We start from the raw sequence: 24,833 nt of genomic DNA, 5'->3' as shown, positions 1-24,833 counted from the left end.
ATTACTATTTTCTTCCACAGCAAACTGCACTTCCTAGTGACACCATTTAATATTCTGTGCAGTACAATAAGAAGCTGGAAGATGCTTAAATGCAATAGAATTAGAAAGATGTTTCATATGGGTATATTATGCCCTTAATGATGTGCTAAAATGCTAATATCTTTGTACTTTGGATAATGTTATGGAAATACCTATATAGTTTTTGCCACATTTGGATACCTAAAAAAATACTCTAACACTACTAGCTTCTTTCTGTGCAAGGGATAAGTTTTGCAAAACAGGATATTAATTTTACTGATCACAATTTAATAACTATGCAACAATTTAATATGGTTTTAAATATTTTTGAATAGCGCAGCAGCTATTTAGCCAATTTTCATTATTACATTATTTACCGTACAGGATAAATATTTTGATATTTTAATAGTATTAGGATTAGTAATAGCATTAGGATACCTAATTTGTTTTTGTATGTATTTTTGTTAAGTGGAGTGATCTGAATGATCATATTTATAACATAGACTGCAATACAACTATATAGCAGTATAAATGAATATTACACTACCACATGTAGGGTTCAATAGTGATAGAAGTTCAGAATCCCTGTGCAACAACCATGTCAATGCATAGGTTAGGTAGGTGTTGCAAAATTGTCCCTCTCCTTGTCAAGAGCTGCCTGCTCAACTCACTCAGAAGCTACTGCCCTGGTAAGCATTGTAATTGCAGCTGGAAACCAGTGCCTGGGAGGGCAAGAGTTAAGATGCTGATTGCCCTTAACCAAAGATATCCTTTGTCTTATTGTAAAGCAAGATGGAAGCTGATTGGAGAGTGCTACCACAAGACTAGGGGAGTATACCAACCCCTTCTGGGCGGGAGCATGTGGTCTTGGTCAGTATATTCCAGAAGCAGAGGAGAGAGCAGCACCTGCCTGTTCCACTGAACCCAGTGTTCCACACCAGGAAGCAGAGGTGTCTCAGGCCTGACACCTAGTCAGGAGACTAGGCTAAAGCAGGGGTCCACTCGGCTCCATCTTTACCAGCTCAGCCTGAAGTTACTACCAGGCTGTGAGCAACTCTTCCTGCGGACTAACTATCTCCTACCAGCTTTCCAGCTTGCTGAACCTGCTGCTGCTGTTAGGCCGTTGCAGTTACAATACTCCCCATCCTTCATCACCCAGGGATCTCTATATACACTGCAGGGGTTGCCCCAGGGAGAAAGTCGTTACATCAGCCTCTCCCTCTAATTTTCTTGCACACATCACCTGCTGGAGACCTGCCAGGCTGTAGACCCGTCCTCCTCTTGGTCCCAATACCAAGCACCACGACCATAGTGTGCCCAAGACTGCATAATCCAGCCACTCTGCTATTCTGTGCCCCGGCTGTCTTTAACCACCCGAAGAAGGTCAGGCCCAGGGGGGATGTTGAACCTGGTTTCCTCCATAGTTCTCCTGACCAATAAGTCCTGCAGTATATGCATGCTGTGAAGTACATTGTTTATAGCATTGTAACAGAAACAAAAAGCATTCCAATGTTTGGACTAACATAGACGTAGTATAATATTCCACTTTTTTTTGTGCTCTGCTTATATATATTATCCACAGAAGGAGTATTCTTGCTTTCTTCAGGTGGATAGAATTCTATGCAAATGCTTAGCAGAGCATTACCATGATCTGAATATAGCGCAACTTGCATTTTGCTGTAGCGGATTCTACAAAGTTGGATACTGAGAGCGTGGTTGCACACAGTACTTGTGTTGCATTTAGAAATGGCCCTGGCGATGTGCCATATGCATTTAAACAAGACTAAGGGTGCTTGTTACCAATTGCATGCATTTCCATGGAAATGCATATGCGATCAGACCGAGACCTACCCTTGTGCACATGCATTGCATTTCTAGATGCAATGCAAGCACCATGTGTGACCGCACCATCAGTGATTTTTTAATTAAAGAAAATATTTCTAAGTATATTTCAAGGACAGTTTACAAATTTCCTTTATAAGCGAAAGTTATGCTGGTAAAAGAAGAGCTGCTAAATTACTAATTCAGCACTGCTACATCTGTAAAATATTTACTAAATATATGTAGCAGAGAGCAGAACGTACCTTGTAACTTAGATTTTTGTCAACACCATAGTCTCCGGAAGCTCATTCTCATTCACTGTAGACTTCTGTAACCTTTTGATCCATAATGAGTTTGTCCCTGATCCACATTCTTGATTCTGAGTCTAATTTTGTGTGGCCTTTAGTATTTGAACCTAACTGTGATTATTAATCATGAGAAATGCATCAGTTACTGCTTAATGGCAGATATTGCTGCAAAACTGTATTAAAAGGATATTGTAGATACAGTTCTGGAATTCAAATGAATTGTGGTTTTTATACAGTCATGTACCAAATCTACTTGCTATAAAGAAAAACATATCACTGCTTCCACCAGCTTGTCATTTTCCGATACATCCTGATGCAATTTCTTTCCTTGACAATCTGTTCACAATGTGACATAAATTCGCAATTCATCAAATGTAGACATCTCCTTCTATTAGTAGCCCAGTTCTGGTATTTACATGGACACTGTGGGCACCGCCAGTGGTGGCAAGTGATCACCATGAATAGTCTGACTAGTCTGGCCATCATAACCAGAATGGACTTTTCAACTGTTCACATTTTGTGCTAAAAGGGTTGTTTTATGGCACTGGACTAGAGTATTTAGATGTTCCCCACATAAATCATTGAGCTTTGGACACCATTGGCCTTGATGACATTAAAAGTTTTCTCACACGTAGTCCAAAGAAATAAAACAGCTTTTACTTGCTTTAACTAAAGGTACACTCATACGTTCGGAAGTCCCTTGAGTCACAAGAAAGGAAGAGAGGGGGAGTGTGAGCCCCGCTTGGCAAATCAGAGAACGTATAGGATCTGCTCTTTTTCCAGCGGCCGCACGGCTCAGACACAGTGCGGCGAGACACATGGGGGAAATTAATCAGAAGTGTCAGTGGGCAGAAATGTTCAAGTTGCCCATGGCAACCAATCAGAGCTCTGATTTCATTTGCTCTTACCTTTTTATAAAGTAAAGCTGAGCTCTGATTGGTTGCCATTGGCAATTAGAACGGTGTCCGGGCACAATGCACGTCCATGTCGCCCATAAACTAGCTGTCGTTTACCAGCTATTAGATGGTCTAGATTAGGACTGAATATTTTTCTGGTGCACAAGCTATACCACTCTCCTTTTCACAAGACCAATTGTGGAGGGGGCAATTTTTCTTTGCAGCAAAGTCTTTCCGAATAATACTAATAAAGCCAATAAGTGTGTGTACTTCAATAATACAGGTCTTTTACAAATACAATGACTTTGTGGGTTGGTTGGATCTCTCTCATCAATCACATTGTATTGTATGTCAAAAGAGGTTTTACGTTTAAATGACAGAGGAAAGTTCAAAATATTCCGAAATTCCATTGTAGTAAATTAAAAAAATTGTAGCTTGTTGGATCATTGTAGTTAATTAATTTTGTTTTAATATAGATTATCTTTACATACAAGCGCTTCTCAAACAATTAGAATATGAGCAAAAAGTTAAGAACTTGTAGATGAGGCTTACACTCATCATGAAGTAGTAATTTTCTTCAAAGCTTGAAATTTGGATTTGCCCTTTGATGCAGGAGTGCCTTTTGCTTTAGGCAACAGTACTTACAGGAAGGGTGATGGCAGCACCCGCGGTACAGTCAGCTGTTACAAGCAGGATGTGCTGGTTACAAATAGCGCCTCCCATGCACTAGAATCTCTTATCACATGAAGATGACATTAATTGGATACACTGCATGGATAATGAGGGCACATTCATGTAGTTTGACTTAGTCAGCACAGAAGGATGGTGCACTGTTGTATAATTGTAACACTTTGTGTAACGGGCAGCAGGTAGTTGACCAATTTAGCTCAGCATTAAAGTATGTTAGCCAAGTGAATCCATTTATTGTCACCCTTAAAACTTCAGAATATTTGACTGTCACAGGGTCAGAAGACTCTTAATGGAATCCAGAAAAGCTAGTAACAGATCTGGGTAGTTCATCAAGAAATACACCAAGGGTCATAAAAAAATGTAGTCAAGGTGCAAACCAAAGGTCAAGAACACAGAATGACCTCAAGGAAACTTTTAATAATAATAATCTTTATTTATACAGAACAATCATATTCCATATAGATTTTTGTAAAAACATAGTCATATGGAACAATAGATTTGAGGGCCCAGCTTGCAAAAAGCTCATTGTCTATGAGGATTAAAAAAAAGTTATAAGAGCTTGTATAATGGTCCAGCCATTATTTACAAGGGAACTGAATAAAAATAATTTAGTAAAAATGCTTGTGATTGAACCAGTCATCAGCCATCATCTTGTATACAGAGTCCAAAGTAAATAGGACTGCAGAGAAGCCTGTAGCTTTGGTATATCCTGGATAACAGAAGGGAGGAGGACACAGGATGCGTTAATAAAAGAGTTAAGGTTTCATGTAGTTAGGAAATGTGAAAGGTTTTCCTAAAGAGATGGGAGGATTTTAAAAGGTTGTGTATTAGTCTGATCGGATAGGGCATTCCAGAGAATTGGTGCAGCCCGGGAGAGGCCTGGAGATGTTATTGGGAGTTGCCTTTATCACTAGGAGCCGCTCAGTATTGGCAGGTGACAAAATGACAAGAGGCACACCACCCCTTTAAATTTGACTACTGCAATGCGTATGCACCTTAAAGGTTGGGAAAACCTTTGAGAATTGATCCTTAAGTGTTACCTTTGGCTAGCCTATCCATTGTACTTCAGTTCATTCATACATAGCCTCAAGAGCCTGTTAAACCAGTTCTATTTTATGAGTGCCATTACCATTTCTATTTCACAATTTCTTTTTTATTATAGCAGGGGAAAAGAGTGATCGGAAATCCAAACTATACTGTTATGGCAACATTAGTTTCCTATACTATTTATGTGTTAAATATTGCATACTGCTAAACACAGTAGAGTTAAAATCATTATGAAAAACAAGTGACTGGCTCCGTTATACCTGTGTAGCTGAGTACGGTATGAATCTCCCCTTCTTTATTCCTCAACTCCCCCGCCTCCCATTTACTTACGAGGTGCCACAACTGACAAAATATGACAAGATCAGCCTGCAATTATAACCAACACAGCCATTCACACAATAATGCAGCTGCTTCTATATACAATACATTGCTTTGATTGACTCATTCATCTGCTTTAAGAAATTTATATCTGATTCTCAATTACAAGGGAAATACTGTGAATGCTCGGGATTCAATTGAATATAGATTTCACTTTTCAAACTGGTTGGTGTTTTATTGAAAGGCACAGACGAAACGTGAAGCTTCTTACAAAGGAGCGTGAATGATAAACTGCCAATCAAGTTGATGTGCTTTATACCGCCGCTGTCTGACACCAACAGCTGTGACAAGAGTCAATCTCTTTGAAACATTTCTAACACTGAAAAAAAAAAGGCTGAGAACGGTGTGCTTAAATCACTGACTCCATCAGGCATTGAGGAATACACCGAAGGTTCACTTGGAGGGCTCCAAACTTGTGTACGCATAGGATTGCACAACATAAAATGTGACAATATATTTGGACTCCAAAACAGGTACATTATTCAATGTATTCATTCCCTTCTATAATATGATTATTTCAGGCATGGCTTTGTCTTTGCATATCTACATCTCTGTACGAGTCCCACTGCTCTAGTAAGTATAAAAAGAGAAGGCCACAAATTCTCCCAATTCTCAACGTGTCCCAATTCTCAAGACTGATTTATTTTATGGATGCAAGGCTATAGTGGTACAGCGCTTCATACTGACAGCTGTCATGATCTAGATCTTCTTTTGTAGTTGATGAAAACCTTTTAATACAAGAATAATCTTGGCTATATTGGTTTACAATGCTCATTCAAACATATCATACACGTACACTGTGATATATAAACAAGGCTAGCAATTTTAGAATTCCGAATTAAAGCGGTAGTCCCACAAAGACAAGTTTCATAAATGTACTCAGAATAACAAAAAGTCCTGGTGTACACAATTTTTGTTGTCACTAAACACAACTTTGAATCTTCTGAGTTTGGGGTCGGCAGACATCTTGCTTTTCGGTCTGTTGCTGCACTGAGCTCTTCTCTGCTCTCCACCTCTAGCCCCTCTCCTTGCATTCCTGGACGAGCTCACACAGACACAAACTTACTTCCTGCTGGCTGGCTCGTAAGGAGAGTAAAGCCACAGACAGATAAGATCTTTATCTGGGGGCGGCACAGCAGATCTGACAGTATGTGTAATAGGTGAGATATAGAAGAGCTGTGTATGTTATGGATGCCATCAGGGCCGGTTTTAGACATAGTAAAGCCCTGGGCAAAACTAAAAGTGGGGCCCCAAAATAAAACTATTTTATGAAATGTCACTGTCAGTAAAAGGCTCCCATAGCCCTTCAATGGTGCAATAAATTTTAAAAGTTTGAAGGTATTTAATTTTCAACAATATACCCACAAACATAGAGGTTTAAAAGGCTTAGTATGAAAAAAAAAATGTATCGCACCATTGTGATCTCTTCCTGTATCCTGAGTTGAAGATTGACACGGACGGGGAAGAAGTGGAACCAACAGTGAGTAAGCTGTTGTTCTTAGCTGGAGGACCTAGCAACAACACAGAGGTTTTCCGCGATTCCATCGAGACCTCCCGAGGAAGTGCCATCGCAGGACGGTGAGATAGTCTTTGGATACTATTCCTACTTGTGACTTATGACTGCAAGTCAAAAAAGGTACTGTGTCTCCTGTTTGATTCTCTTCGTGAAATATCGCCATTGGATTAAAGAGCAGGATGTAGAAGCAGAGGAACGTAATTGTTTTTTAATCTGTAATATGGGATTTTAGGAGAATTTTACAGGAGATTTGAGTAGATAGATAGCGGATGAAGAATATAAATAAATTATTGAAACATAAATGATATATTACAGATAGATGACAGACCTATTTCAGGCTCAAGCTACTATCCATGGTTATGAATGGCCTGGGGAAGATCTCCTGGTCAATCATAGCCATGGCTAGTTGCTAGGGGCTTTCAATCAGGCGAACCCAAGCATTAAGGGTGTGGTCACACATGGTGCTAAAATCTGCCGTTACCAGTAAAACACATGCGATTGGTAACCAGCACCCGGTGTTTAGTTTTGTTTAAATTAAAGTCACCGGATGCTGGTTACCAATAGAATGCGTTTCACTGAAAATACAAATGCAATTGCGCCAAGCCCCACCACTTGGTGCTAGCTTTGTGTTTGTAAATGCAACGCTAGTGCAATGTGTCACCGCACCCTAAGTCCACTCATCTCTAATCATCTCTTATAGATGAATATGAGAAAGATAGCTAAATGATAAATGTACAGGATAAAGATAGACTATACTGTAAATGATCATAGACAGATGGATGGATGCATACAGATATGAAGTAGGTTATTGATGGAAAGGAGATAGTTAGATTGAGAGATTATAGATAGATTTAGAAGATTATAGAAGATAGATAAATATGAGAAACATAGTAGATAGATAGATATGAGATAAATGATAAGGGATAAATAGATAGATTATAGGTGATAGATATATAGACAGATGACAGATAAATAGACAGGAGAGAGAGACATAACTGGAGAAAGAAAGTTTTTAATTTGCACACTTACATTCTGTAGGTTCTGTAGCTGCTTCCTTCTCCAGCTGTCCGACTGCTAAAACAACAGCACTTGGAGGGAAAGAGAGGAAGATGGCTGCAAGCAGAATACATACTACCACAATGCCAGCTGCAGCATGGGAGGAGTATGTGCAGGAGAGACAGCACAGAACCTTGGGTCGGGTTTCAGAGGCTGCAGGAAGGCAAGTCTTCACCTGGACTTAACAGAGCAGCAATAAATCCTCTGCCAACAGAAGTCCAATGGCAGGCAGGCCTGGGAAAATGCCCAGCTTCCCCTCTCTAGCTGCTTAGAGAGTCCCCGCCCATTCTGGAATTTTAGTGATAAGAGCTAAAACAGCAATAAAACTGAGTAAAATTGTAAAGTAAAGGGTTAAAAAATTATCTTTATTGTGTAAACGTCACTATGGGATTGAGATTTGAGAATCTTCTTTCAAGGGCAAAACCCTTTAATGAATAGAGGTCCTCTGTTGAGGATCCTCTTCTTGTGACCAGACCAGTTTGGAGGCTACAAGGACTCTTTCAATCTGGAGGACCTGCCCTGTCACATGCCTTTGGTGACATTTTAAAGGGCTTTTTAAGAACAAGTATCCGGCCAATAGTATTTGGCCAGGGTTATTTTACTTCCAATCAAGCAATGTGAGGCAATCATTCATCTTATATTCAGCATAAGAGATGCAATATTCTATGAATAAACAAGGACATGCTGAAAATGACCAATACAGGTGAACAAGAGGGGAATAAGAGCAGTAGCCATAAGCTGATGTAAGCAGGCGCCAAGCAGCACATCTATCATTGGCCATTGCTCATTGAGCTCAAACATAGGCAAGTAACAGGACCCTTAATCCCTCAAATACATTAGATTTGTTTCTATTGCTCTCAATAACCTCATACACATGCATAAGCTTAGAAGAAAGAAGAAAGTCGCTGCCAGAGAGCAGCCTAGCAACACAGCAGAGTTGATCATGACTATTTAACTATTTATGAAACATCGTTTACAGAGAATGGATGAGCCCACCTCCAAGGAACTCCTTCAGTTAATCCATCCCTTTAACCCTAACCTAAGGCACATTATAACAGAATCCTTCAATCCATTCCACATTTTGGCTTCTGCATGCATAATAGCTCTGATTACAACATGGTACTGTGTGCGCAAAGGGCACATCCCCAACTTTTAAAACACCAATGCAACGGGAATGGGCTTGGCCCTACCTTATAGGCGTTTCCACTGAAACATATAAAATCAGTAACGAGCACCAGGTGTTTAACATTTCCAGTGATCTTATTCCCTAAAATGTTAATGACCCCAGTTTGGTAAGAGCCACACATTTTTTCCTCAATACCAGCTACTTTCCATTTCCATGGTATATTTCACAGTATTTTGTTCTCTTTTAGTGTGCTCAGGGAGATTTTTTGAGGCCACACCCTTTTATCGTACTAGTGGTAACAGTGTATAAAAAAAACCCTTGATAAATATGCTAAGAGGCCAATTTTTAAATGGATAAATATGTCCTATATTATTTGTGAAACAACCTATATACCAGATACATACAAGTCCATTTCCTTCTGTAACCCTGCCAGCTTTTTACAATAATAAGTCTGAACCTTGGCCTGAGTACATCTCCCTACTTATGCATAGCTTTTAAGGACTATTACTGCAGAACGTATGGAATATGAAAGATAATAAAAAGGTTTTATTATTAAGACCTCTTGAAACTGTTAAAAAACTGGTATATGATACATTCTGCTTGTAAAGTTTCACTATGACATAAAAGCCTCAAAAGTTACTTTAAATACAAAAAATGAGCCATTTTTGGCACTTGCCTGCATGGAGGTATGCCAAGTCGGGGTTTTCAATGTCAGAATGCTGATCCTTGAGATGGTTTCGAAACTCCATTGGGGCATTGGTTCCATAGTTGCACTTTGGACAGTTGTACATTTTCACTCCTTCATGCTTGCCAGTGTGTAAAATGTGTTTGCGGACATTTTCAGCACAGTTTGACCTATTGTAAAAAAATTAACATAGGTTTTTTTTTTATACATAACCCCTTGTATTTCATGTGAACTCCAATCACTTACCCCTATGAATAAAAAACATATATGGCCACTTACAATATAGCACCTATTTAAGGGGTTGTCCCAAATATTTAAGTTATCCACTATCCTTAGGATAGGGATAACTAAATGATTGATGCAGATCCTACTACTGGAATCCCCAGCTATCACAAGAACAGACCCCCTGTTCTACAGAGAACAATTATTTCCTTGTGGAGGGTAAGACAAGTAAGCACTGCTGCTCCATTCAATTGTATGGGAATGACAGAAATAGCGGAGCATACAGCTCGATTTTGAACTGTTCCCATTGGAAGCATGCTCACCTTGCCACTCCACCCATTAGTTAGAATGGGATCCCGTTCTCTGGAGAGATGGGGGTTCTATTCTTGTGATCAAGTAGTTTGACTCTCATTGATCAGCTTCACTATCCACAGAACTTAAATACTTGTGAAAACCTGTAAGATATTTATTTTGCTGGGTCTTTAAGACATCCATCTTTAAAGTTTATATTTCGCAAATGAGCACTAATCGAAGGATCAAATCGCCGACATTAATTTTTTAGGCCTTGTCTTGAATGCCACCAGAGAACACTAGAACCACAGAAACATTGGGGCACATTTACGTACTCATCCCTGTGCGTTCCCGACGAGGTGCGTTGTCCGACAAGAATGCACAGCTGCAGAAATTCACTTACATCTTGCACATGTGTCGCTCCTCACTCAGGTCCGTCGGAGTTCACAATCTTCATCCCAGTGTATGTAAGTGCATGTCTTGCGACACAATTTAAATGGTAAATCCCACGCTCAGTCCAAATCAGTCGGATTGCAATGCATGAAAGCCGGCACGCCGACGCACTAAAATCCCATCGCGTGCACCAAAATCCCCTGCTAAATGCGGCACAAATCAGAAATCGTCAGAATATCTGACGATAGTGCGGTCCGCGAAGCCTTAGTAAATGAGCCCCATTATGTGCAAGATTTTATTTTGTATTTTAGTGATTAAGCATCTTTGGAAGATCTAATATTTACATATCTCAACATCAATATATAAACGAGCTGCATAAATAAAAATAAAAATTAATAAGTTATTGCCTGCTAATGGGATACTTACCTTACTATTAAACTTTAATATTTGAACATAATTTTTGTGTAGTCTACATTATCGTATTAGGACATCATAGGGATCTAGCTCTAGCCCTCTGTCAAAGCCGAATGATGCTCATAAATATGTGGTTGGATTTGACATCCCCATAAATGACAGCTGATCACAACAGAAGACCCACAGCCATTGCTATTCTGGCTTCCTTTTTAAAAAAATTAGGTACTGTAATAAAACAACCCCTTTAAGCACTTGAATAAATGTGGTTTATAATGATTTATAAAATAATATAAAAGAAATTGATGAAATAATTTTAAATATCTAGCTTTTACTTGTTTGAGCGAGGTTAGATAGGAGGACAGAGAGAAAGAACATTTCTTTGTTGCAAATATTCGTTGTTCCTTAATGACTGGTTCACTGTCAAAAAGAAGCAGGTGGTCATTTTTCTATGTCAAGCAAAACAAAACAAAAAAGTTTTAAGAACTGGCAGTCTCCCAGTAGTGTCTGCGTTATCATACTTCACAGCGGAGTCTACATTAAGATGGGCACATTGTACTTAAATATTTGTTTCATCCCCAATGAATCTTACATAATGGATTATTTTAGGGTACTAGATTCACCAAACAGCATCTATTAAATAAAATATAATAAAACAATGAAAGCTAAAGTGATTTGGCCGATACATTATTGTGAATTTCTGTGTGTCTGAAATAACACAATACATTTGCATTTTTAAAGAAAACCTGTCAGCCAAAAAAATTACGTAATGAACCGCTAACAGTCTGCTGTCAAACAAATAACATGTTTATTTCATTGTCCACCATTGCATCACCCAGACAATTAACTGTAGTATGAGATGTTATATGGATGTATAAAGTCAATGAGGGCTCAGAGCTGAAGTCGAGCTCTCCCCACCACAGAACTTCCACTCTGACTGCCCTGCATCAAGTGATATTAATAACTGTCTCTCTTGAAGTTTACTTCATTGTGTTTATGATTACATATACAATCTGAACTGGTGAGAGCTTGACTGTTGACTCTCCGCCTCTGTGACTTTATAGAGCCAATTTTTATCCGACTTCAAAGTTGATTTTCTGCATGACGCCACCATTATGAGCCATGTAAGAAATATGATCTGGAAAGAGTTTAGCTGCTAGACCAAATTCTGGTTAGTGGCTTATTAGGTCAGTTTCTGCTGAAAGGTTCCTTTAAACAGTAGGCTGTGGGCTCTACCTAAAATTATCATAGAGTCATAGAGAACAGCTGCTCGTGTCAACACAGCACATGGAGATAACAAGAGATTCTACTCCATAGGGCTGGCTGCACATAATGGTGGTTGGTCGGTGAAAAATGGACCACATGCTGGAAGGATTTTACATACCAAGCACAGTGCAGAGGAAGAGACTCCATGATTCATAGTAATTTATGATACCCTTTTCCACGCTTAACAGTATCACCAAACCTTAATATGCAATCTCTGCATTGTGGCCAGTCCGTGAAATCTGACTAAAGTAAGGCCTGTTTACTTGGAAAAATTCTGAACAATACGGATGTTGTACAGTTCAGTGGTGAGATAGAAAACTTAATTTTATATGAAGATGTCTGTGAATGTCTCTCTGATTCTAGGGACATGTCACTATGAAATCAGACCAAGTTAATAGTTTACAAGGGATTTGTCAAAGTTTATCATTGGAGCTCCAGCCAGGTAGGAAATGGTGTGAAATGCCGAGAGCTCCAGTGATCTGTCCCATTGCAGCCTTATTCTGAACTACTCTGCTCTCAGCTGTCTACAGTTGGGAGTCTGTTCCTTATGGAATAGATATACTGGTTTGACTTAATCATCATGTTTTTAGACTTCTTGTAGGTCATACTTGATGTTAAGGGGGCTGCCTTTCAAGATAGCAAAAGGAGGTATTGTTTTCCATTTAACACCTTGGAAAACTTATTTGCATTCTTCACCGAATTCCCTAGTGGAGCATCTAAGGCTTTAAGTCTCCACACGCCTTTAAGGTGGCCTTAATTGGCAATGTCTCCTTACTGTCTGAACCTAGTTTTACTTTAGTGAGGCAGCAGATCAGTGCCCGCCCCTCTACTCCCTCCTCCTCTACAGCCAGAGAGACAGAACAAGGAGTGAGAGAGTTCACAAAACGGAGCCTAAAGCAGCAGAGAACAAACATAAGCTCAGGTCAGGAGCTGCTGTGTGTGTTTCAGCAGTTTAGTGTTAGAGCTGTGAATACTTAAAGAGGACCTGTCAGGTGGCTTTGTGACACTAAACCAACTATAAACACCTGTGGTTTAGTGTCCCATATGACAGCTGCAAGCACCTTCACTTGCTGCCTCATGCAGGTGATGAGAGCTGCGGACAGAGGTAAGTATATATGTGGCCATGGAAAGCTGTCACATGGGTGATCCCAAATCCACCTGTTTATCTTTTCTGGTCAGTGCCCACACCATCCACCCCGTAACTAACACTTTGCCCTGTAGACATCCTGTCAACTGGATTCCCGAATTCCTCATGATGCCCCTTCTTTGTATTTAAGACATAAAATCGTGGGTTAGGAGTTTTTAACCCCTTACCCACGTATGTGTCGTATTGGCCCATACACGTTGGCTGCAGGTGTATGGGGAGGGCTCACAGGCTGAGCCCTCTCCACAATAGGTGTCGGCTGCATATCGTGAACACTCACGATCAGTGCTAGGGGTCTGAAAAATAGTAAAAAAAAAAATTAACTAAAAAGTTAAAAAAAATAAAATAAAAACATAAAAATGCTAATCACCCCCTTTCACTAAAACTGATACAAATATAAATCATAAACTGTTAGGTATCCCTGTGTCCCAAAATGTCTGATCTATCAAAATATAATAAAGGTTATTCCCTGCGTTTAACCCTGTAACGGAAAATAGTGCTCAAAGTTGAAAAAATGCCTCTTTTGCCATTTTGCAACATATAAAAAATGTAATAAAACTGATCAAAAGGTGCTACACTCCTCAAAATGGTAGCACTGAAAACATCATCTTATCCTGCAAAAAATGACACCACAAACAGCTCGGTACACTGAAGTATGAGTTATTGGCGCCAGTAGATGGCAAAATGAAGATTTATGTTGTGTAGTGGAGGGTTTTAATTTTTGCTTTTTGTATGAAAACATTATAAAACCTCTATAAATTTAGTATCCCCATGATTGCACCGACCCAAACAATAAAAGAGATGTGTCATTTGGGGTGCACAGTAAAAGCCGTAAAAACCAAGCCCACAAGAAAATGGTACAATAGGTTTTTTTCACAAATTTCACTGCATGTGCAGAAAACAAGCACATTACCACAGCTCTTTAATTTGAAAAATAAAAAGGTTATAGATTTTTGAAGGTGGAGAGTGAAAAATGGAAATGCAAAAAGAAAAAAGGGGGTAAGATGGCAATATTTGGTCCATGAGCTGGCTGACTTATAGTCCCCAGTCCTTGCCTCTACTCAGGACTGCTGTCACTGTATTGGGGTAATGTTAATCAGTATTAGACGGTAATATATATCACTGAATGGCAGTACTACGGTATTCATCACTATATTTGCTCCGAGTATTTTTTGTAACATTGGCCTTTCTATAGTGGTCTTTATTACCAGTATGATGTTGTGATTGTGGCGTGATGATGTTGCAGTATTATTTGTCTCTTTTATGGTGGTATTGTGGAATTATTGGGCTAAATTGCTGTGTTGGCAACTCACGATAGATACGTTGGCTTTGGTTTGCAGTTTGGGTACTCTGTCTCTTAAAAGGTTTGCCATCACTTGTACTATTGATAGATCCTGTTTCCTAGGAAAACCTATACAGTATTTTTCGGACTATAAGGCACACAAAATTATAAGGCGCACCATCAATAAATGCCTGCTAAAATGTCTAAGTTCATATATAAGGCACACCGGATTATAAGGTGCACCCGATTATAAGGATGAATGACCAGCAGATGGCAGACCTGTGCACAGTTCAAGGCAGCTCTTGTCTGTAAGTACGGTTCATATATAAGGCGCACTGGAATATAAGGCGCACCTTTGATTTCTGAGAAAATCAAAGGATTTTCTGTGCGCCTTATAGTCTAAAAAATATGGTTCTTAAACCTATACATTAAGTGTGCACCTAGTTCTTTTATATTGATAATATTATCTACTTTACCAGTGTATTAATGTCAATTGTAACATATAACACAACACGTCACTTATGTTTGCAGATATGAATGAGAGACATATTAGGTGATATAGCAATAGAAGCTGCAGCAGTACAGTTGGTCCATAAGCCAAGAAAGAGCCAACACTTCTGCATCACCATCATGTACAGGGAATGTTGGAGCATAGCAGCAGTTTAGAAGTCATCACCAATAAGTTGATGGATATGACAGTCAGAATAAAACATTGGATTGTGATAACATTTGTACAGTAGTGTATGTGATGAAGTGATGAGTTACTTTTGTTTGTGTTTTATTTAAGCTGCCATCTTAAACCCAGAACTGGGTCGGAGTGTAAGAAACCATATGTTTCTTTAAGATCCACAGGAACAATCACCCAAAACTTCTCTTATACAATGAAAAAAGCTGAAAAAACACAGGCCATTGTTTGTAGCAATTAGATATTTTCCAATATACCTGCAAATTAACTGTTTATTAAAAGGACTATTTTGTATCACACAAATTCCCCAACTGAACCCTTTAAGAGGAATATGATATTATTCTTTTTTGGGCCTTGCTCAGCTCTTCTTTGTCCCCTGTAAGTCTCTCAAATGTCTTATTTAAAAGGAATATATAGTACTCCCAGAAGACATTTTCCCATTTCTATTCTCTTCAACTCCTGTGAGCCCTTGTTCAGTGTGATAAGGCAATCTCCTTGGGGATCTGAGCTGTGTAGTTTCGTAGCACGAGTGACAAGGACTCGACTTGAATAACTGCTGTGCGCAGGTTGTAATTATGTCAGCTGGAGTGTTGAACAAGGGGACTGATTAATGTGAGCCCCAGCCCAGGCACAGTCCCTATCAAAACCTTCATGCAGGCCAGCAGTGGGGATGGGTTAAAGTAGAAAGACAAAAAATGTTGTACGGTCCATGATAGATGAATTGCTCCAACAGTCTTCAGGCAGATGTTCCAGGACAGTATAATATACAATTACTCTGCCTTATCACCTTCCCAGGGACAATAAAGCTTCCTCCTACTATAGCTCATGTGAGTGAAGGCAAAATTAGTTTTACTTTTACAACACTGACTCACTCGTCATGTTAGTGTGATTGTGCTTTCATACATGAGAAACATGCATGTAAAAACAGGAAGATCTTTACGTCGTCACATTCAATCATTTGAACATTATTTCCACCTGTATGGCCAAACTTTGCCCAGAGTTAGAAAAGCCTTCTCTATAGTAGAAGAGTATGAGAGCTTATGAAAACCAGGGATCTTATAGTGAAAGGGACATCATCTGGATAATTACCTTATATTAAATGACAAGATTTAACCAAAATATTTTTTCCCAGCTATGACTTCATGAAAATTGTTTAAAGGATAGCACAAGGCCTCATGTACAGTTAGGGCCAGAAATATTTGGACAGTGACACAATTTTCGAATGCCACCACATTGGATTTGAAATGAAACCTCTACAACAGAATTCAAGTGCAGATTGTAACGTTTAATTTGAAGGGTTGAACAAAAATGAAAAAAAAACTTTCAATAATCCATCCAAGTTCCAATGAAACTTTAGACTTTATTTCGTCAAGATCGAACATCCACAGTAAGGTTTCATTATTCCCCTTCAATCCAACGCTTTTTGAATGGTCAAGCCGTTCTTAATCATGGTCACCATGATTAAGAACGGCTTAATCACGGCTTAATTCACGGTTCCAATTTCCCATAATATTACAATGCATAATAACAAGTGTCTTTATCAGAAATTTAAGGCCTAACACCAGCAGGTATAATGACCATCAACTGACAAGATCTGGTGTTATGAAGCAGGCCAACAATCATACATTTTTAATAATAAAACATGTATAAATGTATTTATTTTTTAATGCGCTAAAAACACTAAAAAAGCACAAAAAACATACAAATGTGCATATAGATCCAGACCACCGGAGAATACAGGACCTGCTATTGTCCAGGTCAGGGTGGAAAAATACACACTGGCAACAGGTATACAATGCCATACAGATATATTAAGATATAAATAAACCAGTCAATATTACCACCATGTGTGCTATAGGGAGAGGCTGTTGCCCCACACATATCACCCGTGCCTCGTGGCTTTGTCAGTGGACCCAGATCTATAAGACCAGTCAATGGTAATTTTCCATAATATGTTTTTATATACATTTACAAGTAGGCAGGGCCGCAGCTGCCATGAGGTCAGATGAGAATTTTGCTTCAGGCGGCAGATGTCTGAGCCCCAATAGGGCGACAACCTGGGTGAATGTAATGTGGACGATTCGGGCACCCACTGCCACCAAAATCACCCACCATGAAATGAATTGCACCTGTTTATCTAAGAACACAGATGCTATTAATATACAGGGCCGCAAAAGCCTGTTTGGCTATGCCGCTCCATTGCTCTGAAGGACCCAGGCGGTATGTGAGGACATCACACCGCCTGCTTCCCTGCACAGTATTCGGTGGGAGAAGAGATGGGGTGGCAGCTGCGTAAGAGCATGACTGGAGGCAAGTAGCTGATTATTTTTATTTCTGGGGACAATCTTGAAGTATACTGGGGAGGCTGTGCATACTGGGGGGTGGGTTAGCATACTGGCTAAGGCTGTGCATACTGGTGGAGTCTGTGCAAACTGGGGGGGGGGGGCTGCATATACTAAAGGGGCTGCGCACAATGGGGGCTGTGTATTACTGGGGTGGGTGTTTATTACTTGGAGGGGCGGTCTATGCAAGGGAAGGCTGTGTGTAGTGGGTTCTACTGGGTGTGGCGTGGCTATGTTTGCTGTCTATGGGGATCAGTATAGAGCAGCTGGATTTTGATTAAACTGGGTGGCCTTATATGGAGTGGCTGTTATAAATAAATTAGGAGAATTAAGGAGTATATATATTAATTAGGAGTATATAAATAATATATATATTCAGGAAAACAATCCATTTTACTATAAGTGACTGGTTTATTAGGGGCACCGTGTGGAGTCGTGCTGCATGAAGCTGAACAGATTTGACTGTGAATTCAGTAGAGATAAACCATGGATGGGATAAATTGGAAACAAGTCCTTTTCCTGATGGAGCAAATCATCACCTGTAAGGTACTAGATACTAGATGTCTGTGTCATTGACTGACTACTTTGTGAGGTAGCATCCTTTGGCGCGGGGTTGGAGCATTTTTAATGTTCGCATTAGGCAGCAAAAAGGCTGCAAGTAGGTAAAAATTCCATTAAAAATGTTTATGCTGCAGACCCTCCCATGCTTGCATAAAAAATATATAGCAAAGTGAAAGAGCATCCTTAAAACAACCTTAAGTACGAAGAAACCACAACTACTCTTCTCAAGTACACTACGATTTAAACCATGTAATGAAATACAAGGTCAGACAATGTTGGGTTATGTCACTGCCTTTCTACAACTGGCACCCAGCATAAGACATATGTCAACATTGATGGACACAACTAGATATTTGGCGCACGCGATTGGATTGTGGCGCATCGGCGCCGGCATGCACATGACGGAAATCGGAGGGCATGGCCAAACGAAAACCCGAAGGATTGGGAAAAACTGTGTTGCGAAAATTGCACTTACCTTCACTCGGCCCGGCTCGGTGTATTCCAGTGCGTTCCGATGCTCTTCAGCTCAGCAGCGCCACCTGGTGGACGGCGGGGGAACTACATTAACAAATCCCGTCCGGACCCGAATCCAGCGCAGAGAACGCGCCGCTGGATCGCGAATGGACCGGGTAAGTAAAACTGCCCCAATGTGTCACACTTACTCAAATCACACACTTTTCAAAGGGGTTCTCCAGGATAAGAAAAAAGTGACTTCTTTATTTCTTAAAACAGCACCACAGTAGTCCATGGGCTTTAACCGGTTCTTCAGCTCAGCTCGATTGCACCAAATCGGGCTCATCTGCGATACCACAGACAAGATTTGTACAGGTGTGCCATGTTTTTTGGAAATAATCCTGAACAAATAAGTTACCATACCAATAAACAAATAAGTTACCATACCTCAAGACCACTGGGTGAACATGCACAGGCACAGACACAGCGCACAAGGATTCTTCTTTATATCTTTGTGGAATGTATTCATGACTATGCCATACCGGCTAAGCAAAATTTCTCAAAACAACATGAATTGTGACATGGCCTATTATCCTATTTAATAGCTGCCTTGGCTGAGTAAGACTATTCACACTTTGTTTTAATCCTTCAATGTAACTGTATGTCAGGAGGATTCCCGACATACAATAAAAAGCTCCAAAGCAGCTCTATATATCTACAATGTATGCTTATACAGTGCTATACATTCTCCTGTCCAGCAAAAGGTTGAGAGAACATTGGTGGCGTGTAGTGATGTGCTTCTGCCAATCAGGGAGTCTCCCTAGTGACTTCTCTGTTTTTATATGGAAAGTTACATCACTGAGGGGACATCCAAGCTCTACATTTAGTGGAATGGATGGGATGTATGCCACACAGAGGCATCTGTCACCCATTGTCTTTTATGATCTACGCTGAACATATACTTTGTTTAACATGAGGCAGCAGGACTTAAAAAGCAGAGTCTACTTTTCCATCCATCGTTTCCTGCTGTATGCAACGTATAGTGAGAAGGGAGAGGCTAAAAGGTAGGCAGACAGTATATATCTGTGGACAAGTCCAGCATGTATGTCGGGAGCATTACTGGTGTACACACTTAACCATATCCAAAAACAAAGTGTGAACATAAGGGCTCATGCACATAACTGTATGCTCTGATCCAGAAGTTCTCCTGGATCACATCAGCCCACTTGCCAAATTCCAACCCATCTGTGACGTCAGATCTCCTTTGCAAGCTTTGGTGGCGCTTGTGCAGTGAGCTATATCTCGCTGTAGACGAGGCTCTTACTGCACATGTCGGCAAGATACAGCTCACCATGCAAGGTTCCCTTTTGTATAATAGTTAATCAGTATGTAATTATTTATTACAAAATTATCTTGTTTTTAGAAAAGTGTCTTAACTGTTAAAACATATATCTGGACATGAAAAGGCCAAGACAGGTAAAAAAATTTAATATTGGTTTTAGAAGCAGTAAAAGCTTTATATAGAATCTGCCATTTAAGTGTACAAAATAACTAGAGAAACCCTTAGATACCAGCCTAGAAAGACATTTATTTTTTTATTCAGTATTTGTACTACATTTTATTTCATTTTCTCCCCCATAAAAAACGGTTTTCCCTTTAAGAGTATAATCCTATTGAATTGGATTGTGATATAACATTCACATAATAGTCTTAATTTAGAAATTCTGCCTAGTGTGCTGAAAAGGCCAGCGTTCTTAGAGATTGTGATTCAACCAATCAGACTGTGATCATATCACTTAGGTCTTCTCTGAACAGTAATAAATGATTTGGTGGATGATCATGATTTTTAATGTGCAGGATATTTATGATTGCAGTCAAGTGTAAGGAAAAAGGCTACAGGCAGTTGTAAAGTAAGCCCACATACTTTATATACATATCCTGAATGGATGAAATGTCATAAATATTTATATGCAAATTGAATAAGGTTTTTTATACGCCAACATGAACACACAAACCTGAAGCATGGATAATATAAAAGGACAACACAAGATGGTTTGTTAACAAAGTCAAGATTTTACAGGCAGGAAATAAAAATAATATCAGCTGATTAAATTCTGAGTAATCGACAGACACTTTTATATGTATTGTGAAATCTGTGTTTTAAATGCCTGATACTGAAAAAAATACAAATAATTTCAGCAAGGAAACTTTGCAAAGTGAGTAAGAACGCTAGGTGTGGATCCCTACAGTAGAACATGGCTTTTCAGACACATTGGAGGATATTTAAAAGGCCTACCTACTGTGCTGAAAGTACTGTACACTATACAATGTATGAATACTGTATAAAGGGTTCCATGTTATTATAGGAGGTACAGTAAAGGGTTCTCCTGCATGTTCTGAAACACTCAATGAAGACATTTACAGGAAATTCACCAATGCCATAGTATAGCCATTCTCATTTAAAACAACTCTAACAATTTTTAAAAGAAATCCATGAAATTTATATTACAATCATCTAAAAGTAGAGTAGATAAAAAAAAAGTTGAGTATTTACTAGACCACAAGGGTCAAACACAAGGCATGCAGTCCAAATCCTGATTGCAGCCTTGTGTTATGCAGCCTGGCTCCCCATCGGTAGTCTGATACTCACCTTTTCCAGCTCCCCCAAAGCTTCAACAGCGGTCCTCTTGTCCTCCTTTGTGTGAGGTTAATATACGGCTCTGAAGACATCAGACATGATAACATCATGCTGCAAAGAGGAGAAGAGGAATGCAGACGGCTGCTTTTGGAAAACAGGGACAGTGCGTTTGCTTTTTCCACTTCCACTGCATCCTTATAATGCGACTTGTCCTTGTAAGGATGGAGCTACTAGAAAGGGGGCAAAATAAAGAGTGGGCTTCCGAAAAGACTGTGAGGCCACTGGCTACTATGGGACAGGCATTGCGACTCCTGGCTACTGTGTGGGGCAGGCACTGTGGCCCCTGGCTACTGTGTGGAGCAGGCACTGTGACCCCTGGCTACTGTGTGGAGCAGGCACTGTGACCTCTGGCTTATTGTAAAAACAGTAGGGCCAGTTCTGGAAATTGACCTAATTAACCAGTATGTTGAGAAGTCATATGGAAGTGAGGAAAGCTTGACTTCAGTGTCAAACTCTCCACCTCCTTGACTTCTAAGTTGATTTGGACGATAGCACCGCATTGGGCCATGAAATAGACTAAAGTTTAAAAATAAATAGTGGCACATGTGATCGCATCCGTAATAATTGAGGGGGGCCCAGTGTAATTATTAAATATTCTGCACCCCTAGTGAACTCTTTTATATATTGGCCCAATGAATTAAATGGGTCAATTAATTATTAAATATGCCCCCCCATTATTTCATATGCCCCCCCCATTATTTCATATGCCCCCCCCACCATTATTTCATATGCTGCCCCTCCAACATGAATTATTTTGTATGCTACCCCTCATAATTAATTATTTCCTATGCATATATATGAGGGCCCCCGGCCACCACAATCTTTTTACTGCCATTTAAACAAAAATAAAAAATCCTATACTCACCTCTGGCAGTGGCTCTCACATCTTCTATGAAGTCTATGAAAGAGGGAAGGGGCGAGGGGGGTGAAGCAGCAAACAGAAAAAAATGAAAGGTGTGCAGTTGGCAAGAAAAAGTGGTTTCAGTAACTTTTGCCAGGGCTGGATTCGCAGCAACAGTTTTACTGCTATAGAATGTCCTCCTTGCTCCTCCTATGCATATTAGAGATCTTCTCTGTGTGTTATATACGGGAGACCTATAAGCAGCTAGTATCTTCAGATTATAGATCTAAAGCTCATGGAAAATAGATAGAGATTGAGTATACAGAGGGCTAAATGGGTTGCAAGGATACAACACTTACAACAGTACCTAATACATTCAATTACTCATGGACACACCCATTATGGTTTACAATGCAAAGTCATTTGAAAAAAAAAGGTACACTAAGTATCTTAAGTAATGTTTTGTGTGCCTTATTATTTGCATTCTGGGTATGCTTATCCTTATATGCTTATCATTTCCTAAGAACATTTGCTGATGAAAGGCATCTATAATTCACAAAAGAGCTTTGTACCATGTTATAAAGCACCTGAATTTGACAGATTAATAAAAGTTTGGTCTTTCACACAAGAAGAAATTCTAGCAACAGTGGCCTGGCTTAATGTCTCTAAAACCATCTGGAAAATCAGAAATAACAATCTATTCTCTAAATATCCCTTCATTTACCTGTAATCACACCATGGACACATGTATGGCTTCTCCCCTGTGTGGACTCGTTTGTGGCGTGTTAGATGGGACTGAGTCGTAGAGGCGAAATTGCATTCATCACATTTGAATGGTTTCTCACCTGAAATATAGGAGAATATTAAAGCACAACTGTAACATTTTTTTCACAAATCAATAGCTCTTGGGATGTAGAACAATTTTGCCTATTATCTTTGTTACCTATAGCCAGCAGTTTCTCATCTTTAGCTTAGCCTGGCTCTATACTAGCTGGGTCTCCTGCGATTTCTGGTTACTCTTATGACCCGTACATTTGTTAACAAGATGAGAAGTGAAAAAGGGTGGGAGGGCTGCTGCTCCCTGCTCACAGAGGAGAAAGAAGGGGGAGGTCATGTGACATACAGATGTGACGTACATGTGTGTTTCCCTGTTTCCTTTCACTTTCTGTATCCCAGTCTGTGATACTACAGAACCTTTTATGTCTCCCCTCCCCCACCTTGTACTCAGCACTTTCTGCACAGTGCAGAAAAGCTATTATCCCTTAGTCCTCACACAGTACAGACTATACACTTCATGTAACTGTTTTACTTATGATTTCAACCAGGTATTACATGTTTTATGCTTCTCCAGGCTGGTCACCATATACATCCTGTACGTACACTATGCAATGTTCAATGTATTTACTTGTAGGAATCTCACTGTATTTGATCCTAAATTTCTTAATGAGAGAACACAGGGAATCATGGGAACTGTGGGCAGAGTGAATTTGACTTAATTCATGGCAGGTATACGAAGAGGTTTATGTCCGCCTACTTCACCACTAGTGAGAAAGATTTTTGTCAAACAATGTCAAAACAAAAAATGCCATAACTTTGGAAAGAAAATTCGAGTAGCACAATAAGGGCATTGCTCAATTTCTTTTTAAGGGGGAATCACATATGACAGTTTGGTAAAATCATTATAACTTTGGGGGTATGCTTCAAACATTTTATAGTAACACAGTGAGTGTACCTACAAAACATCTCTTCCAGAAAAAAAATCGACAACTGCATTCACATAATATGCTGGCCTCAGTGATACTAAATCCTTCACAACTGGGCTATATAAATCATAATTGAATATTCCCAGTTCAAATAGTTCATAAAGGATATACAAGTGTTCATGGCACCTAGAAACACTGTGAGGCTCATTTGCATACAGTCTTTCATCCTAGTGGTAGATGTCTTTTAATAGTAAAAATCTGAGGTTCTGTTTCACCTAGAAATACAATTCTGATGTTATGATAAAAGGGAAATTCTGCTATAACTGTTTTAATAGGTTCCACGGTTCAGAAGGCGCTAGTCTGGGGAAGGCAAACTTTAAATGCCTGTAAGCCCAATCAGCTGAATGGAGAAGTATGTGCATCTGTACCTTGCATCTGAAGCTTAACCTGGGGAAGGGTGACAGATTGACATTTGTTACATATTTTGGTAAATGTGTATTCAATTTTATGGCTTAAATTAAACATTTAATGGAAAAAAGGTAAAAAATCTAATTTTTAAGAAAGATTTAATTAATAAAATTATACTGTTGAGTTAAAAATTCACGTCATGAAAAAAAACAAAGTAAAATTTGAAAAATATCATGAGAATCAAAGCTGTTCCAAAGATTTTGTCATTTAAAGAGAAGAACAGAACTACACCATTTATGCCCAAACATGCCACCCATGCCTTTGTTTAAAATTAACTTTAGAAATAGCATTTACAACACTCCAGCCTACACTTTTACTACCTAGTGCATTCTCTCATTCTACCCCCCTCAGTTAATCACTCCACGGTCCATTGAGATGTGTAGACTTGAGGTGCTCTACCAAAGCACTTCAGCCTAAATGGCATATCTCTAAAATGAAGTTTTGGCATGAAAGTAGTAACTGGACAGTAAAAACAAAGGTATGGGAGACATGTGTGGGCATAGCCCTTATAACATACCAGTTAGTAAATTGT

At 39.4% G+C, this 24,833-nt stretch overlaps 1 protein-coding gene across 1 annotated transcript in view; it reads right to left on the bottom strand.

The window, feature by feature from the left end:
• The window catches only part of ZNF407 (zinc finger protein 407), a 426,210-nt gene that overhangs the window by 105,374 nt on the left and 296,003 nt on the right, over positions 1 to 24,833 (bottom strand). Inside the window, exons 7-8 of the mRNA XM_072152346.1 lie at positions 22,855 to 22,975; positions 9,533 to 9,711 (exon numbers count right to left, since the gene is read on the bottom strand). Coding sequence (XP_072008447.1) covers positions 9,533 to 9,711; positions 22,855 to 22,975 — 300 coding nt within the window. The remainder of the gene's footprint in view (positions 1 to 9,532; positions 9,712 to 22,854; positions 22,976 to 24,833) is intronic.

The sequence above is a fragment of the Engystomops pustulosus genome, chromosome 5 (genome assembly GCF_040894005.1).
Source record: "Engystomops pustulosus chromosome 5, aEngPut4.maternal, whole genome shotgun sequence".
Taxonomy (NCBI): domain Eukaryota; kingdom Metazoa; phylum Chordata; class Amphibia; order Anura; family Leptodactylidae; genus Engystomops; species Engystomops pustulosus.
The sequence above is the reverse complement of the archived record's forward strand: the minus strand, read 5'-3'. Positions and strand labels throughout refer to the sequence as shown.